Source organism: Panthera leo, chromosome B1, assembly GCF_018350215.1.
Source record: "Panthera leo isolate Ple1 chromosome B1, P.leo_Ple1_pat1.1, whole genome shotgun sequence".
Classification (NCBI taxonomy): Eukaryota; Metazoa; Chordata; class Mammalia; order Carnivora; family Felidae; genus Panthera; species Panthera leo.
Genome location: NC_056682.1, coordinates 59,421,568 through 59,440,954, shown reverse-complemented (window position 1 = coordinate 59,440,954; position 19,387 = coordinate 59,421,568). Strand labels below are relative to the sequence as shown.

Genomic DNA, 19,387 nt, shown 5'->3' with positions numbered 1-19,387 from the left:
CAGGCATCCTTGAAATGATCCAATTCTGATGCAAGTATAATACATTGAAAATTCAAAATTTAACATGGCATTGGTATATGAAATAAAGCTCAAAAAGAACATGTTCTAACGTGTAGAGGTTTATAGTATAAAGTACTATATATTATGCAACCAATTCTCAATGGTTCATACTGTAGATATATGCAAGAATTCTAAATTTATTAAGAAAATCTTGTGAGATTAGTCTGAGACAAATACATATTACCAATAAAGTGCTCAATTACATAATCACTATACTGTATAGTATTCAATCATTTAAACTTTTAAAAAGAAAGCAAATAATTAACCCTCAGGAAATTAACAACAGAAAAGATCTTTAAAATGTTAAGGTCATGAAAAATATATGGACTAAAAGTCAGACATGTGAAGTGAAACTTTAACGTGCAATCTCAAGAATACAGTTTTCAAAGTGGCTTATGTTAAAATTAAATCATTTGTCACTCAAATTGTAAATCAACCTAAATACAGTGACATTTTAAACTATAAGGATAAATGTGAACTAAACACTATACTGAAAATTAACATTAAGTCACTGGTTTATTATGTAATACTATGTTATTATTTAATTGTTCTTTGCCTTAGATTTCACTCATAAATATCCAAACAGTTTCTGAAAAGTCTTATGAGAAATAATCATAGATTCTTCCATCACAAGGCCTATGACAGTGACAACTTTATTAGGGGAAAACCAGAAACAAACTGAATGTCTTTCAAAAAGGAACTGTTTAAAGAAATCATGGTATATCCACATGATAGAACAATATGTATCTATGAAAAATGATGCTATAGAAGAACATTTAAAAGTGGAAAATAATATTTGCATATTAAAAAGGTGGTTACAAATGCATTATCCCATTATTAAAAAGAAAACAAAAAATATATATACTAACAAAAAAAGCCCCACCAAAATATTAACAGTGGTTATCACTAATTACTAGCATTACAAGTAATGATTTTTACTTTCTTCTCTGTACTTGTCTGTACTTTCCAAATCGTCTACAACAGATATGTATTATTTTGGTATTCAAATAAAAAGTTACTGAAAAAGATGCACGGTACTAACTTCAGATGGTCTGTAATGAGGGCCTGGAATAACAAAATAATTTTACATTGGGAGATTTCACTGTTTCATTGTGAGATTACACTGTAAAATATGACCTCTTCTGCTACTACATTTATTTAAAAAGTCAGCAACATTTCCTTCAATCCCTTTCATCTTTAAGAACAATGAGATGGCCAGAGGAAAAAAGAATAAAGAGAAGCAGCTGACACAGATAACACTGGATAACCAGCCTCTGCAGAATTTCAAGTGAACTGTAAATGAAACTTCATCTACAGTGAAGAGTCAGAATGATCAACAGGCAATCCAAATTACCTTAAAAAGCACTATCATGGGACTGCTTGATATCCAAAGTTTTAGGTCTTTGGACACACTTATTTTCAAAGATACCTCAGAGTGTATTAGGAAAAAAAAAACTATCTCACATGTTTAAGAAGTTGAATGCATTATGGGCATCTGCATTAGGGGCTCAGTTGATTAAGCACCTGACTCTTGATTTCAGCCCAAGTCATGATCTCATGGTTTGTATTTTGAGTCCCGCCGCCACCCTGTCAGGTTCTGTGCTGACAGTGTGGAGCCTGCTTGGGATTCTCTCTCTCTCTCCCTCTCTCTATACCCCCTGCCCCCACTCACGCTCATTCTGTCAAAAAAAAAAAAAAAAAAAAAAGAAAAGAAAAAAGAAAAAAAAAAAGCTGAAGGAATTAAAATTATGAACGTAACATTTAAAAGACATTATTTTCCCAAAGAGTTCATGATACACTTATTTTAATCTAAGGTTGTTTTAATTCTGGCAAAACTGGCATGTTTCTCCACTAACTCTCAAAGCCCTCAACAGAAAATCAATAATGTGTTTTAATCTTAAAAAAAAAAAAAAAAGAAAGGAAAGAGAAAAAACTCAAAAAAACTACAGTAAAAATGGTTTGCAAGAAAGACCTTGTGACAATCAGTTAGCAAATCCCAGGCTCAACTTCTAACTGGTTCTAGTAACTTTTTCTCAAAAGCAGCATTTTGTGGTAAAAAAAGACCCTTGGATTAGGACACATTAAACTAGATTCTGGTTCCCCGCTCTGCTAATACTATCAAAGCTATGACCCAAGCAAAGTCATGTACTATCTAAAACTGTATGACTATTTCTGTATCATATAATAAGTAGATTGAAAATGATGGACCTCTGAGATTTCCTTTAGCTCTACAAAACTATGATTCAAAGACGAAAAGTATGCCTCATTAAATGACTACTTAACTTGAAGATTAGGAAAGTGGGCTCCCCTACAAGGACCCTCAAGTAGAATAGCTCCAATTCAGGAAGCGCTGATGCTAATCTAGGTTTTTATTCATTCTGTGTGGAAAGAAACTCATTTGCCCAGCTTCCGGGTGGATATCAGTCCTTATGGGTCTGTCCTTTTGGAGACAAAGAATAAGGCCACACAATCTGTGAGAGGCCATTTGAAGGCATTCCACCTTGGAAAAAAAAGACAGATCTAGAACAGAGCATGAGGTACTGAAAAGCAAATCTTAGATTTAAATAGTGAGACAAGGTTTTTTGGGTTTTGTTTTGTTGAGAGAGAGAGAGAGAGAGAGAGAGAGAGAGAGAGAGAGAGAGAGAGAGACACTAGCACACGCACAGGGCAGGGGCAAAGGGAGAGGGAGTAAAAGAATCTTAAAGCAGGCTACGTGCCCATGAGTGAGATCATAACCTGAGGCAAAATCAAAAGTTGGACACTTAACAAGCTGAGCTACCCAGGCACCCCAAAACAGTAGACAATTCCAGTGAGGTGAAAAGAAGTCTTATGCCACAGTTATGGGCCATGAGGGCAGACTATAGTCTTCCAAAAAACAACCAGGTAAGTGAGATACATGGAACAGAAAAAAGTATCTTGAAGCTTTTGATAAGATCTTGTTCAACTTTACAACCTGGATTCAGCCCTGCTACAATCTGTGTCCATGTTAGGTCGAATTTGAGAAGGAGAGAGATGTGTGTCCCCTGAATCCAGCAATGATCGCAAGAAGTCCAGAACTGAGATCATGATGTTCAAACACCCACCTTACGTGAAGATTTTCCCTCTACTGCTCAAGACTGGATAAGTGTGTTATTTCATGAAGGGAAGTCTACACAGATTCTCTCCAGGTCTTTGTTTTGTTTTGTTTAAGTATGAAATTTATTGTCAAATTGGTTTCCATACAACACCCAGTGCTCATCCCAAAGGTGCCCTCCTCAATACCCATCACCCACCCTCCCCTCCCTCCCACCCTCCATCAACCCTCAGTTTGTTCTCAGTTTTAAGAGTCTCTTTGAATGAATAGTTATAATGACAATCCTCACGGGATCCCTGAGGATCCCATAGCCATCCCTGAACTCTACACCGAAAGCCTAAAATAAAGTAGGCATGAGAGGCCAAGTTGAAAGGAAGGGATGAATTCACCAATACTGGCTTTTCCTCTTTGAATATGATGTTTGATATTGAGACCAAGAACAAGTCCAAAGAACAAGAACCTTTCTCTCGTCACTATCAGCAGCTTTTTTAATTAATAGACTTATTTTTAGAGCAGCTTTAGGTTTACAGAAAAATTGAGCACATTACCCCATTTTTCCCCAATTATTACCATCTTGCCTTAGGATGGTACATTTGATGATCCAATATTGATACATTATTAAGTAAAGTTTGTAGCTTACATTAGCGTTCACTATATGGCTGGTATAATAATTGTATCCACCATACAATATAATAATTGTATCCACCATACAATAGCAGAAAATAAAATAATTTTATTGCCCTAAAAATCTGCCTTCAGGGGCGCCTGGGTGGCGCAGTCGGTTAAGCGTCCGACTTCAGCCAGGTCACGATCTCGCGGTCCGTGAGTTCGAGCCCCGCGTCAGGCTCTGGGCTGATGGCTCGGAGCCTGGAGCCTGTTTCCGATTCTGTGTCTCCCTCTCTCTCTGCCCCTCCCCCGTTCATGCTCTGTCTCTCTCTGTCCCAAAAATAAATAAAAAATGTTGAAAAAAAAAAAATTAAAAAAAAAAAAATGTCCACACATTCTTTAAAAAAAAAAAAAAAAAATCTGCCTTCAGCTTTTAAGAATTCATGTATATCATCCCCAAATTTATCAGAAATCAAATAAAAAACATGTAGCTAGTCTCTAATGATAAGCTACTCCAGGCTCTACCAAATTTCAATGTCATTTTATGCTATAGCTCATGAATCATGGGATCCTCATTTAAAAATATATTCACAACCCAAGACACTGACTGCATATAAACAGCCTGTTGGATTCTCTATCATATATCATAAGACCTGAGCAGAAATATTAGTAGTCCTTAAACATGCTCATTTTTGTGCTTGTATTGCACAAACTGTGCTCTCCCCTTGGCCCCACAGGCTTCTCTTCCATATCATTATCACTTTATTTATAAAGTTCTGGAAATGTTGCTCTCCTACTTGCTTTACTACATATGTATTTACAATGCCTTTCAAGCTGGGTTATAAAAATTACAAACTACCAGTAGGTGCCACTGTCTAGCAAATGATGTTACTGATCACTTGGGCAATTCAGGGTTTCCAGCTAAATACAAAGCTGTCACTCCTTAAACAGATAACTGAAATGTATCCTTGTACTAAGTCGAGTGCATGTCTTCCACTTTAGTTCCACAAACATGACAGCACACTCAGTAAATTGTTTTTAAAAAGGTACAGATATACTCTTCCTCATAAAATCATGTACATGGTTCTTGTCCGATGAGAATTTATATTTGATAAATTCTAAAGAAAACATATTTCTTTTATCCATTTTTGGCTAGCTATATAAATAAACAGCATTTCATTTCCATATCTGTTGGTCACTACTTTAATTTTGAAAGCTTTTATGTACAGCACAGACCATGTATTTAAATAAGATGCCAGGATTTTAGCCTATCACCAGTATTAACAATTGTGGGATATAAACTAATTGATACACCTACCAGCTCAGGTATCAAGTCTTTGGTATATAGAAAGAATTAAAATAACCCCAGACACTTTTTTTAAAGAAGAACAAATAAGGTTGTCAGAAACTAGACTAAGATTTTAACCAGAACAAACTTCATGTGTCTTAATATTATGTTTGTAAAAGCATATAGGAAAGCAGTGTGAAAAATCATCTCCATATCAAGTGGCATATTAAGAGCACCAAAATAGTATCTGTTTTGAGTAGCTGCAAAGCTTATGCAAGCATTTGTCAACAAGATTTTCTCCAACCAGTAAATGTAAAAGCTCTTCAACTTAAAAAGGGGGGGAAGGGTAGACACTTAAGGTATCCTACACAAATAAATGCAATGCTGTACTGCTTGTCAAAACTTAAAATGCATATACCCTTTGAGTCTTGGAAGTTTCATTCCCAGGATCATACTCATATACTCATACATGTACAAGATAAATTGCACACAGGTACTGTCACCACATTATTAGTTATAATGGCAAAAGATCAGAAGCAACCCAAATGCCCATCAAGAGGCAACAGGTTAAATAAATTATGGTACACCCCTAAGACAGACATTATTGTCTTTTAATTCAGCCACTAAAAGTGATACAGCAGTCACATAAGACCACATATTGTATGAGTTCATTTATATGAACTGTATCAGAATAGGGAACTCTACAGAGACAGAAAGTGGGTTATTAGTGGTTGCTAGAAGCTGGGGAGATTGGAGGGAAATGGGGAGTGAATGCTAACGGCTACAGGTTTCTTTTGGGATGATGAAAATGTTCTAAAATGTATTGTGGTGATGACAGAACAATTCTTTGACTATACTAAAACCACTGAAGTGCACACTTTAAATGGGTGAACTGCATGACATATGAGTTATACTTCCATAAAGCTGAGATTTTAAAAATGTAAAGCAATTCTATATAGAATAATATGGAATCAACTCCAAGATACACTACTGCACTATGAATAAAGCCAAGGTACAGAACTCTACAAACAGCATGATACAATTTGTGTTTTCTTTTTATATATTTATATATTCACATATTGTATATTCACATAAATACAGATTTATATTTTTATATATTATATGTATTTATACACACACACATACTTTATTGGGTTGTGTGTAAAATACTGAAGACTCTAGTTAACTCTAGTGGTTGCTTTTGAGAAAAGAAACTAGATGATTAGAGAAGACTCACTTTTCAATCTGTGCCTTTTTATACTTTTGAATTTTGTACCATGTTTGTGTTATCTACTGAAAACACGTTTTTAAAGTTATGCACCCATTATAGTTTCAATTTATCAAATATTGTTTCTCATATTCAGTATTTTCTAATCAGTGAGACTTATCCATGATGAGAAATTTATTTTATATTTGAATACCAAAGCTTAGTAACTAACTGATCTTTAAAAAGTCAATAATATTAGGCAGGGATTAATGGCCTAATTTATTATTTTCCCTTTCTTGCTTTTTCTGTTATGATTTGCTTCTTAATTGTTTTCCTTAACTGGAAACTCCATTTGAAGGTGACCAGGAAAACTGACATAAGAAGAAACATATTTGTTAATTCTGAGGTTTGTCAGTTCTATTAAAAGACATGACAAATCTGGTTGAAATTATTACCCAAAATAAATAAATAATCCATAGAATCAATTTAATTCTTCTACTTCCACTTACACTTCACTTCTGACCAATAAACATATTCAGACTATGAATCCTGCTAAATAGTATCCCCAACATAAGAAAGGTCACCCTATGAAATGGCCACATTTTTAGCAATAAGGTTTTTTTTCTGTAGTACAAATTGGCACTGGAAAGTAAAATCTTTAGGAAAGGCTATACAAACACACTTCCATTAACACTCATAAAACTTCCCTTTGTATACAAACTGGATTCCCACTATTTAGTCTGTTGCCTTGACGACTGATTCACTTTGACAAAATTAAGCATTCCTTCTTCAGTGTTTCCATAGCATCATATATATATATATGTTCCTCTACTTTATATTCATCATACGGCATTGTAATTATTTGTTTACATGTCAGTCTTTGTCACTGTACTTAGCTCCTTGTAGCAGAAATATCTTACTCTTTTTTTTTATAAGTTTGGAACCCTTGCATATAGGAGACACTTCAGGAAATCTGCTGAGTTATTATTATGAGTTAGAAACACTTGCATTACCCTTAAATCATTCAACTTTTAGATCATCATGAACTAGAACTAACTCTTCACCACCCACACTACTGCAATCCCTAAAGGAGGGAAGCAAATACATACATCCCAAATCTCAAGTAATCGAGAATCAAGTAATTCTGTATATGGTTTAAGCTAACACAAAAATCAACCAGGTTACACAAGCATACACAAACAGAAAGCAGTGTCAAAATGACTACAGGTTTTAGTTTATTTTCTTTTCTTTCCTCCCCTGCCCCCCCAAAATGGCTGTATCGAAACCACAGTCATTTATCAAATGTTCATTGAGATGAAGTCACATTACAGAGCACAAGGGTTATCAAGACATTTTGACAATTCCCTGATCCCTGCTAGTTCAGCATCACTGACAAATAAAACACCAATTCCAATATACAAGCTGGAGTCATTAGTGACTTGAAATGGAAAAGTGGCAAAGATCTACTCCAACCTAACACTCTCAAACAACCAACCAATGAACCAAAATGTCTTTTCTCATATAGATAATCAATTCTTCAATACCTACAGTAAGCTAGGACAAAGATCCCATGGCTAACTGGCACAGGTATACAAAAACAATCATTTTATCCAAAAGCCAAGGAAATATCTATGCAAAGCTTCTATCATACCAAACAGTGATAATGTAGATTTGAGTTTTAGCACCTTTTTATCACCCTCTTTACTAATCCAGGTAATTTGTGTATGTTTTTGGTTTTTTTATATCCATTTGGTCCAAGGATAGTTTACACTTTTTATAATAATGCCATGGTCTCATGTCCTTGGTAAGTTAAAACTTCTGTCTGTACTACCTACGATCTCCTGAACCGACAAATCACAAAGAACCAAGCTCTCCATTCTGCACCTCCAGTGAACAGCATTGCCACATAATTCACATGAGAACTAACAGCTTGTTAACCAATCTGCTGAAATAATGGACTTGTCAAAATCTTTTTTTAAAAAGATTAAACATCAACTTTGTACAGCTCTTATTTTTTAATTCATTTTGTTATTTTCAAATTTGTACATTTAAATGGTTCTAACTTCCAGATAAAATGATTTTTGATGTTATTGTGAGACTTCTTCATATTTTTGGGATACTGAACTGTAATGTTTTCTTAAAACTAGAGTCTATTTTGTTATACTGTCTGCTTATAAATTTATGGAATCCCAGATACTTGATGCAGCATCCATAATTTTCATTTTTGGATTTCTAGCTGGATTAGTACTAATTTTATACATGTTTAACTGGTCTGTACACTTTGGGATGGTACTTGAGGAAGGTTTCTGACTAATCTTAAAGTCATTGTAATTAATACTTACCTATTCAACATTTCTGGCCCTATTTTGGCTGAAGACTGACATATAGTTATGACCATTTTGCAGTTCATGTTTAGGAACTTAATATGTTTTTATGTAGGTATTCCAACTGCTTCTATTATCCTGTGAACTAAACACACTGCATAGCACTGAGTCTTCTGATAGATGCTTATATGCTGCATTGTTTCAGTCCCCTCTGGGAGGCCTGTAACATCTGTAGATCAGAACAGAGACCAGAATCTATAATATGGTCCCTTTCTCAAACTGAGCAACTAAACCACTTCAAGATAAGCTTTGGCAAAAGTTTTCTCTTATAACTCTGTGCTCGCATTTGGTATCGTGAAAGTTGGCTTTATAATTATCTTGAAGATTATATCAACACACTGACACTTCATCCCTCTTTCCCTTTCCATCTTACAGATTATTTAGCATAATGTGGAAATTTAAATTGGAGGAAATTTTTAAAAGGGACTTAAGTGATCTGTAGAATGCTTTTGTTCATGAGTACAGATGGCTATTGAATAGAACTTGTTTAAAATCTCAGGCAATTAATTTGAAGACCGAGAAACCAGATGTAAATTGTATATTTGAATTTATATTTTAAACCCTTAGCATAAGTTAAGAATTGGAAAATTTGTTTTGCCTTTACCAAACTACATTAATTCTAATCACTGTTTTAATATTTCCCAATTACCTGTAACTGACAGACCAAGTTAATTGGCTTTGCATCCCATTTAATCCACCAGTATTTTCAAGCCATGAGGAATGCCCAAAGTCAGCACATTAAAAGAAACAGGTGCACAATAATGTTCTACTTGTTTTCTTGAGAAGTCTCTGATTTCTGTGTACTTAGCCCAAATCAAACTTGCTTTGTCTTACAAGTGAATTGCATCTCTGCTGGCTTGGTTTTTCCTACATATTTAACAAAAAGACAAGTGTTCCTGATAGATTTCCTACAGAAGGCTAGCTCTATTATAAGTTTCCCACTGTGACTTCTACTATTTTGAAAATTATTAAAAAGCCACATCTATTAAACAGTCATCTTCATTGTTGGCCACTTCAACATATGTCTGATGTTAGGAACCTTAGTTCCTCTAAGCAGTGCCTCATGCATATGTAATAGCACTTTCTGGTGCCAGGGTATTCACATTCTCATTTCTGTTACCATGTCCTACCACTTTCCTCCTCCCATGCCATTGCACAATGAGCCTCGGAGCCCCCATCCATTCATTAAGGAAACAACCACAAATAAAATTGCTGTTAAAATCTTGCTACTTCATAGACTGACTTCAAAAAGGATGTTTCTTCCCTGAGTCTGTGTAAATATCTTTTTACCCTTCAAGTTTTTCTTTGTTTTGAAACTCTAACATGAATCCTGGGTTGTTCTCTGGGGTACAACGAAGTCCAGTGAAGAGCATCTTGTCTATTTTGAAAACAAACATGTGATCCCTAGCAATTCTTTTTCTGTCTGAATATTGACTTTCTAGAGAAATTACTATGTCAGTACATGACTGCTTGATTAAATGTGCAAATGACATCACATATGCATCCTTGTTTGATTATTCCTTCTGGTTTGTACTTTTATTAAAAGCATATTATAGACCTATTCAAATATTTTAAATATAAATAAGTATTGTTCCCATAAGATAAACTTAAGAAACATATTTAGGTAATAGATGCATTACTTGGAAAGTTCTGCTTTGACACTGACAAAGTCTAAATTAACTAGCAAATGTATGCCAGTGAGCAATAAATCAATAGAATATTCCAAGAAGAGAGAGGACACTTAAAATGGAAATAGTTCTCCAATAGTATACCATTTTGAATTGTTCAACTAGTGGATATGTTACCAATACTCACCCCCTACCTACCTTGAAATTCTTAACATTCAGCTCTTAAGAGTTCTTAATTTATAACTGATTTTTAAATGAGAAGTTTCTCTTGTGATTTCAGTTTGAGAGTAATCATTTATTTAAAAATGCAATGTGGTTTATGCAAGCAAACTGGCATTACTCTTGGTCTCCTTCTTGAAGGTGGCGCACAGACTGGCAGTGTGGCCAGATGTAGCCATTTAAGTCCTGTCAAGATATAGTCATACCCTCACAAATTTGACTACCCAAGTATTTAATGAGGAGCCTCGGTGGCTCAGTTGGTTAAGTATTAGACTACTGATATGGGCTCAAGTTGTGATCTCAGAGTCATGGGATCAAGTCCCAAATCGGGTTCTGTGCTTAGTGGAGACCACTTGGGATTCTCTCTCTCCCTCTCTCTCTGCCCCTCCCCTGCACTCACGCATGTGTGTGCGCTCTCTCTCTCTTGCAGAATGAATAAATAAACCTTAAAAAAAAAAAAAGAATTTATTAATAGTGAAGAGTCCATGCTCCTATTCTGATACTCTCTCAGAAGTGCCTGATGATGCTGATGTACTTACAAACACAGGAACAATCTTTGCTATTACCGTACAAAGCCATAAGTATACATAAATTACATTTAAAAAGAAAAACATAAAACTGGCACTATTTGAAGATGACATGATCTATATAGATATATATAAATCTTGAGGAGTCCACCAAAACCTACTAGAAGTAATAAATGAATTCAGTAAAGTTGCAGGATGCAAAACCAATACAGGAATGTGTTGCAATTCTATACACTAATAATGAACCAGCAGAAAGAGAAATTTAAAAAACAATCCCATTTACAATTATACCAAAAAGAATAAAATACTGAGGAATAAACTTAACCAAGGAGGTAAAAGACCTACACTCTGAACCCTATAAGACACTGATGAAAGAAACTGAAAATGCCACAAATAAATGTAAAGATATTCCATGTTCATGGACTGCAAAAATTAATATTGTTAAAATGTCCATACTACCCAAAGCAATCAACAGATTCAGTGTGATCCCCATCAAAATACCAATAGTAATTTTTGACAGAACTAGGGACAAAGAATCCTAAAATTTATAGGGAATCACCAAAGACCCCAAATAGCCAAAACAATCTTGAGAAAGAAGGACAAAGCTGGAGGTAATACAATCCCAGATTTTATACTATATTATAAAGCTACAGTATTCAAAGCAGTATGGTACTGGCACAAAAACAGACATATAGATCAATGGCACAGAATGGAGAGCCCAGAAATAAATCCATTCTTACATTGTCAATTAATCTGTGCAGAGGTGAAAAGAATATACGATGAAGAAAAGACAGTCTCTTCAGTAAATTGTGTTAACTGGACAGCTACATGCAAAAGAATGAAACCGGCCCACTTTCTTACACAATACATAAAAATAAACTCAAAATAGATTAAAGATCTATATGTGACATCTGAATCCATAAAATTCTAAAAAAAAAAAAAAAAAAAAAAAAGAAAAGCCAGACAGTAACATCTTGGACATTCACCTTAGCAATATTTTTCTGGATCTGTCTCCTCAGCCAAGGGAAACAAAAGCAAAAATAAACTATTAGGACTACATCAAATTAAAAAGCTTTTCCACAGGAAAAAATTATCAACAAAACCAAAGGCAACCTACTAAATGGGAGAAGATATTTGCAAATGATATATCCAACAAGGAATTAATATCCAAAATATATGAACAACTTCTACAACTCAACACCAAAAAACCACAAATAGCCCCATTAAAAAATGAGCAGAGGACCTGATTCAACGTTTTTCCAAAGAATACACACAGATGGCCAACAGACACATAAAAAGATGCTCAACATCAATAATCATCAAGGAGATGCAAATTAAAACCACAAGGAGATATCACTTTATACCTTCAGAATGACTAGTATCAAAAAGACAAGAAATAACAAGTATTGGCAAGGATGTGAAGAAAAGGAAACCATTAAGCACTGTTGGTGGGAAGGCACAGCCACTATAGAAAACAGCATGGAGGTTCCTCAAAAAATTAAAAACAGAAATACCATATGAGCCAGTAATTCCACTTCTGGATATCTACACAGAGAAAACAAAAATACTAATTCATAAAAATATATGCCCCCCCTGTTTAATCTACTATTATTTACAATAGCCAAGAAATGGAAAAAACCTAAATGTGCAACCATGATGGATAAATGGATAAAGGTGTGATACACACACACACACACACACACACACACACACGGAATATTACTCAATCATAAAAAAGAATGAAATCTTGCCATTGGTAACAACATAGACAGACCTAGAGGGTATTATGCTAAGTGAATAAGAGAGAGAAAAAGACAAATAGCATGATTTCACTTGTGTGTGGAATCTAAAAAAGAAAACAAACAAAACCAGAAACAGACTCATAAATACAGAGAACTGATGGCTGCCAGAGGGGAGGAAGATGAAGGGATGGGCAAAATAGGTGAAGAGGGTTAAGAGGTACGAGCTTCCAATTATAAAATAAATAAGTCACAGCGATGGAAAGTAGAATATAGAGAATATAGTCAGTAATATTGTAAAACCTTTGCATACTGACAGATGAAAGCTACACCTATCATGGTGAACATTTTATAATATACATCATTTTTTAATCACTATGTTGTACATCTGAAACTAACATAATGGCGTATATCAACTATGCTTCAATTTTTTTAAAAAAAAAGAAAAAAGTTTTCACTGACCTGGTGCGACCACATTCACTCTAATTTTCTTTCTTGCTACTTCTTTAGCAAGAGCACGTGAAAACCCAACTAATCCTCCTTTACTGGCGCTGTACACAGACTGGCCAGAATTGCCTTTTAAACCAGTAATACTTCCTAGAAAAAATAAAATGAAAGCAAATTCAAACCAATTAATGGATTACTTGAATATTTAGATAATCTTACAGGAAACAAACAAAGGCACAAAGCATTTTACCTTGTCCTTTGCTAAAATTAGGAATTCTAACCAGCATCATTTGAGTGGTAAGACTTAGGGTTGGAATCTGCTCCAGATACAAACAGAAAACAGGTTCTGAAAGAAGCTTACGTAAAACTTCTTATGTCAGGCAAGGGCTTGAGAACTGATCCATTAAGTGAAAGAAACCCAATCTCATTTCTTAGTAGGTGAGACATGGTGAAAATCCTATAGTATTTTTAAAGGCTTCCAGTAAAACCAGAAAAAGTCAGACAAAGGCTGATTAATTTTATGATTCTACAAGGACATATTCATTTCCAACTAAAAAAAATAGTTCATCTGAAGATAAATCTCACTAAGTTTGAACTACCATCAATCTAAATTAACTAAGGTTCATTATAAGCTTTTTGTAAAACTGCAATTTAGTTATCTTCAGTGATGTATTATAGCTAGTACTGCCTACTAAAGATTCTTGGGTGGTCTCATTTATATGAATATGAAAGAATAATTTATAATTCAAATATCAACTGTATGCAAATAAATTCTGGTAAAACAGAAGTGGGGAAACAATTTTCTGCACCAGTGACCTGTACTTATGATATAAAAATTAATCAAGAACTTCACAAAACTTTCGAAAAAGTAATTTTATTTTAGGAAAAGAAAAACACCCCAAACACTTTTTATATTAATATATCTACATTATATATTACATGCCAGTTAATGACAGATGAAAAGAACTGTGAAGCACAGAAAGAGAGAAAAGAGGGGCACATAGGTGGCTCAGTTAAGCATCCGACTCTTAACTTTAGCTCAGATCATGATCTCACAGTTCGTGAGTCTGAGCCCTGAGTTGGGCTCTGTGCTGACAATGTGGAGCCTGCTTAGGATTCTCTCTCCCCCCCCCCACCCGCGCCCCTCCCTGGCTTGCTCAAGTGTGCACATTCTCTCTCTCTCTCTCTCTCTCTCTAATTTAAAAAAAAAAAAAAAAAAAGAAGAAGAAGAAGAAAGAGAGGAAAAAAAACATCAGAGAAAACACAGACAGAGAAATGGGTATTTGGGAGAAAGAGAAATATGGAGAGATACAAAAAAGAAAGAAAAATATAGGCATGGAAGAAAGGCCAAATAGGAAACTTTAGCTCATGCCACACACTATTGTTCATCTAGTGAATAAGTGTTAACTCCTAAATCAATGAACTTTTAGTAGTTTAAAGTAGTCTTTTCTGTAAAAAGATTCTCCTAATTTATTTTCAATTATTATTTACTTTTCGCACAATTCTAAAAGTTTTGCATGTACACAAAGGACTGATGTGGGTTGTTTAAATATATCTAAAAAGGGGATATTTTAGAGTTAAACAAACACCCATATTATCAGGTGATATATACAGGCCAGTATACCAGCTTCTGAGAATCCAAAATCATTACCTGGCTGTGTTACAAGGCAAAGGTCAACTAAATCTTTTACTTTTTAATCATTTACTAATCTTTTTTAAGAAAATCTATTTCTTGCATTTTTAAGGGTAAATGTCAAAAATAGTTCTAATTCTTATTAGCACAGTATTCGTGTTTCATCTTCAAAAGAGAAAAACCCTACATTTTGGCTTGGACAGCCATTTCCTATATTAAAAACAGGGTCATTTACTCTAATGGAGCAGCATTCCCCTTTTGCAGCCTTTTAAGGTATGACCACTTAAAATTAAAAGGCAGATGATATGCTATTTTCAAATTACCAAACTGAAATAAAATTCTAAGTCATTTTGCGTTTTAAGGTCTATGAACACACCTATGTGGTTTATCTACTACTCCATGGGTCAGATGAACTGAAAACTAGGGGTTAGTTACAGTCACTCTAAAAAAACTAAAAAGATTATTCACTTAAAACTTCCTCCTAAACCTCTGTACTAGATTTATCAGTGACACACATAACTGCTGTAGGGATCATTTTCTATCCTCCAATACCTAAAATTTTTCAATCTACTTTCCTTATCTGTATTTTAAAAACCAGGTTTCACATGAAAATCAGGGTGTCCAATTTCTCTTAAAAAGTCAAACAGCTTGGGGCGCCTAGGTGGCTCAGTCAGTTAAGTGTCCAACTTCAGCTCAGGTCATGATCTCACAGTTCGTGAGTTCGAGCCCCAAGTCGGGCTCTGTGCTGACAGCTCAGCCTGGAGCCTGCTTTAGATTCTGTGTGTGTGTGTCTCTCTCTCTCTCTCTGGCCCTCCCCCACTTGCTCTGTGTCTTTCTCTCAAAAATAAATAAAAACATTAAAAAAAAATGTTAACATTTTGATCACTAGAAAGATGTGAATCCGTGATTCCCGTTTTACCCACAAATCACCTAATCAAATCCTTTTTCCACAAATAAAAAGACCCATTTCATCCAAGTTTCACACATGAATAAACTCCAAATTAGTCAATTAAATATTTTTATGGCACTATGAGATAAACAATTTCACAGGTGAAGACTTACCTACATTAACAATAGACCCTCTCTGTTGTTGAATCATAGTCTTCAAGGCAGCTTTACAAGTCAGCATGGAACCCAAGAGGTTAGTATGAAGCTGGGATATCATATCTTCAGTTTTTGTTCTTACTAAAAGGCTATCCCTACAAAAAACAGCAGTGGCATATAAATTAAAAACGGGATAAAACAAATTTAAAAAGTCAAGAAGTATATATTTGAGCTAGAAAGTCTACAGAGTCCCATTTTAAATCTGATTTGAGAGGCATTAAAATAAGTGATAAACTAGAAAAGATAACTTAGAAGCTGGCTGAGAGGTGAATATTCCTATCAGCTAAAAGTAGCCAAAAAAGCTTAAATAAACTGAGCAAATCCCATCATATTATAGTAAGCCTTGTTAACAAGAAAATTAATATACTATTCTAAGTATTCTGTCCTAAATTCACCTTTTAAAAAGAAAAAAAATCTCTACTTTGATACCATTAAGTTCATGAACTGAAAAAACTTATATAATGGTGACAGAAGTCAGAATAGAGGTTATCTATAAGTATTAACTGGGAAGAAACTAAAGAAAGCCTTCTAGAGTGCTAGAAATGTTCTATAGTTCACTATGAATGTGATTACATGTTAAAATTGATCAAATTGTACCCTTATTGTATATCTCAATATAAAAGGAAGTATAGATAGACCAATTTTTAAAATACATATTATCTTCCACTTAGAAGTAAAGTAAGTTAATATATTTACTCATACCAAAACAATTAGAAAAATACTTAAGTCTGTGACTAACCTGTTAATTCCAGCTGCATTTACCAAGAAATTAACTCGACCTAAATTTTTCTCCATCTTTTCAAATGTATTTTGAACATCACATTCTTTGGCAACATCACAGCTAAATGCCAAATGATCTCCTAAACAACAAAGTTAAATTAGAACTACTTATAAATTATGACTTGAATTTAAAAATTACTCAATACACATTTGTTAAGCATCTACTAGGACCTACACCTGTGCTAATTTAGAACCTACAGATAAAAGATGATTATGTCATAGATTCCTCTACTCATGGAGTTCAGTCTAATAAAATTGGGATGGAGGTCGGTGGGGAAGTAAACCTTAAAAATATTTCTTCATCAACAAAAAAAGGCTCTCTCTCTCTCTCTCTCTCTCCCTCTTTCTGCCTCTCCCCCACTCACCCTTTTTCTCTCAAAATACACAAACATTTTTTTAAAAAATAAATTTATGTCTCATTGTTACAGTTGTGTTTAACTGGTTTCCTGATCCTGAGAATATACCCTAGGGTTTCTCACACTTTTTTTTTTTTTTTTTTTACTATGGCACATATATTAGAATAACTATTATTCAAGGCTGACCATTACAAAGCAGGAAGCTGTAAAAAGAAAACAAAATGCAAAAACTAAAAAACACACCAAAAAAAATAACTTTTTACTAAAAACAACTGTTACTTCCTTTTAAGTGTCCATTTTTAAAAAATGCGTAAATATCAAAAGAATACACTTCAAAGAAAGCATTCTCTATTTAATAATACATCATTTTAATACTCTAAAATATAGGGGTTTTTGAAAACTAAACAATTCCTTATTTTCTGGCTGACCTTGCCTATTATGTTAACACTAAAACTGCACTCTCATTTCTCTGGAAACAGTGTGCAAACCAAACACTTATGGAACACATAATTCAAGGAAATGAAAGGCCCAAAGCATCCTCTGTGACTCACCGTTGGCATTCATCTGAAAACCTGTTGGGTCCACAATAACCCTTGGAAGCTCAACCAACAGTTTTTATCTATTCCAGCAAACACTAATGGCTTGGGATGACCCCATAAGGAAAATCACTTTCTCACTCTCTTGTCAGAATAACATAATGGTAGTGAATATGAGCAGCAAGAAACATTCACTGAATTTCTCCCTGCTCTGTAACTTGTTTTTTGTTTTGCTTCTTTAAAGAGCCTAATATTTTCCCAACCCATGTGCACAATTAGGGTGAACCAATCAGTATTGTTATTTTAAAGGTTACAGCCACCAGATGCATCCCAGGCCTCTAAACTTCCCAATGCCTCCATGATAGTGAATAAGGAGCATTTGTCCGTTCTAGCAAGTAAACAATAGCAGCGTCTTAGCATCTATCCTACATCCTACTTCTCCCTACGATCAAAAGACTTAAGTTTGCAAAATAATGAAAAGTAATTACTAATCCATTATTAATAAACAACAAAAAAAAATTCTCTAAATGCAATAAAAAGGAACCCGGAAGTCTCATTTGTCCATTTGTAAAAACCACCAAAACAATTTAATAACCTATTAAATGCTTATGGAGGTAAAGAGCCAAAACAGGTATATCTCAAAACTAGCTGGTACTAAAAAGAGTTTTGTCTATGAAACACTGCTTTGTGTATTTGCACGTGGGCCAAAACAGCCCACAGCAAAACTATACAGAGCCTTTCAGGCTTGACACGCCTATTCTTCCTGCCTTAACTCCTTTCCACCCAGCCCAGTCTCCAGGCGGCGCCCGGGACCTCGCGGCACCAGTGAGCCCTTTACCCTACAAAGAAAGTTTGTGTCTCCCTCCTTCCAGACACCAAAACAAAACAGCGACTCACGGTTAGCACTAGCCTCAGGGAGGTGAGTGCTTAATTAATGGGGCCTCACAAGACTGCTAAGTCTCAAAGAAAACCCCAAGTTGTTCTGCCCTTGGCTGCAGGCAGCGTGGCAGGAAACACTGCGGGAAACGGTGATAAGGGGTTCTCCACCCAGTCTGTTGTCCACACTGAGGAAAGGCTGCTACTGAACGCGGGAAGCCAAACAGAGCCTTAATGGCCAGGCCTCGTTTTACGAACGAGGAGACTTTAGGCTCTCGGGCTGCAGCCCCACAAGTGGACAATTCTAGTTTGGTACCTACCGCCGAGGTCACCGGCGGCGGCTTTGGCCAGTTCCAGATTTCTGGCGATGATGGCCAGTCGGTAGCCTTTCTGAGCCATTAACTGGGCCACTGCCCTCCCAATGCCCCGGGAGCCTCCAAAAATAGCACAGACTTTGTCCATCTTGGACCGCAGAGTCGCAAACTCGGAGGAAGGAGGGCTAGGAGTGGCGGCCCCTATCCAGATTCCCTCGGTTTTTTAAGCCACGGGGGCTCCCCCCCAAAAAACCGCCAGACAGCCTCGGAAAAAGCACCGCTTTACGCCTCCTGCCACCGGACTTTAGCCACCCAGAAGGCGGGGGAAGAGGCGCGAAGAGTATGACGTATACGCATCAACGTCAGCTCGCACAGGCCTCCAGGCCCTGCGCCCTACGGGAGACACGGGCGTGAAAGAGCCCGAGCGCAGAGGACTGGCCTATTAGAGTTGCGCTGCATGCTGGGACTTGTAGTCTTCACGCAAGAATGGAAGGGGCAAGGGCGCACTGCTCAGTGGGAAATGTACTCAAAGGAATCAAGGCGGGAGGGTACCTCCATACCCGTTGGGACCTGGCAGTCGGAATTAGAGTTCGGATGACCTGCCATTCCA

At 35.7% G+C, this 19,387-nt stretch overlaps 1 protein-coding gene across 4 annotated transcripts in view; it reads right to left on the bottom strand.

Moving 5' to 3' along the window:
* CBR4 (carbonyl reductase 4) overlaps nt 1–19,141 on the bottom strand; it is a 97,030-nt gene extending 77,889 nt beyond the window's left edge. The window contains exons 1-4 of one of the 4 annotated variants that reach the window (XM_042935119.1): nt 18,784–19,141; nt 16,655–16,775; nt 15,874–16,010; nt 13,194–13,328 (exon numbers count right to left, since the gene is read on the bottom strand). In XM_042935119.1, the coding sequence (XP_042791053.1) occupies nt 13,194–13,328; nt 15,874–16,010; nt 16,655–16,775; nt 18,784–18,925 (535 nt within the window). In that variant the 5' untranslated portion in view covers nt 18,926–19,141. Of the gene's footprint in view, nt 1–13,193; nt 13,329–15,873; nt 16,011–16,654; nt 16,776–17,602; nt 18,751–18,783 lie in introns of those variants that run through there. The other 3 variants (XM_042935121.1, XM_042935117.1, XM_042935120.1) reach the window with 3 other exon arrangements.
* Between the last annotated feature and the right edge of the window lie 246 nt (nt 19,142–19,387).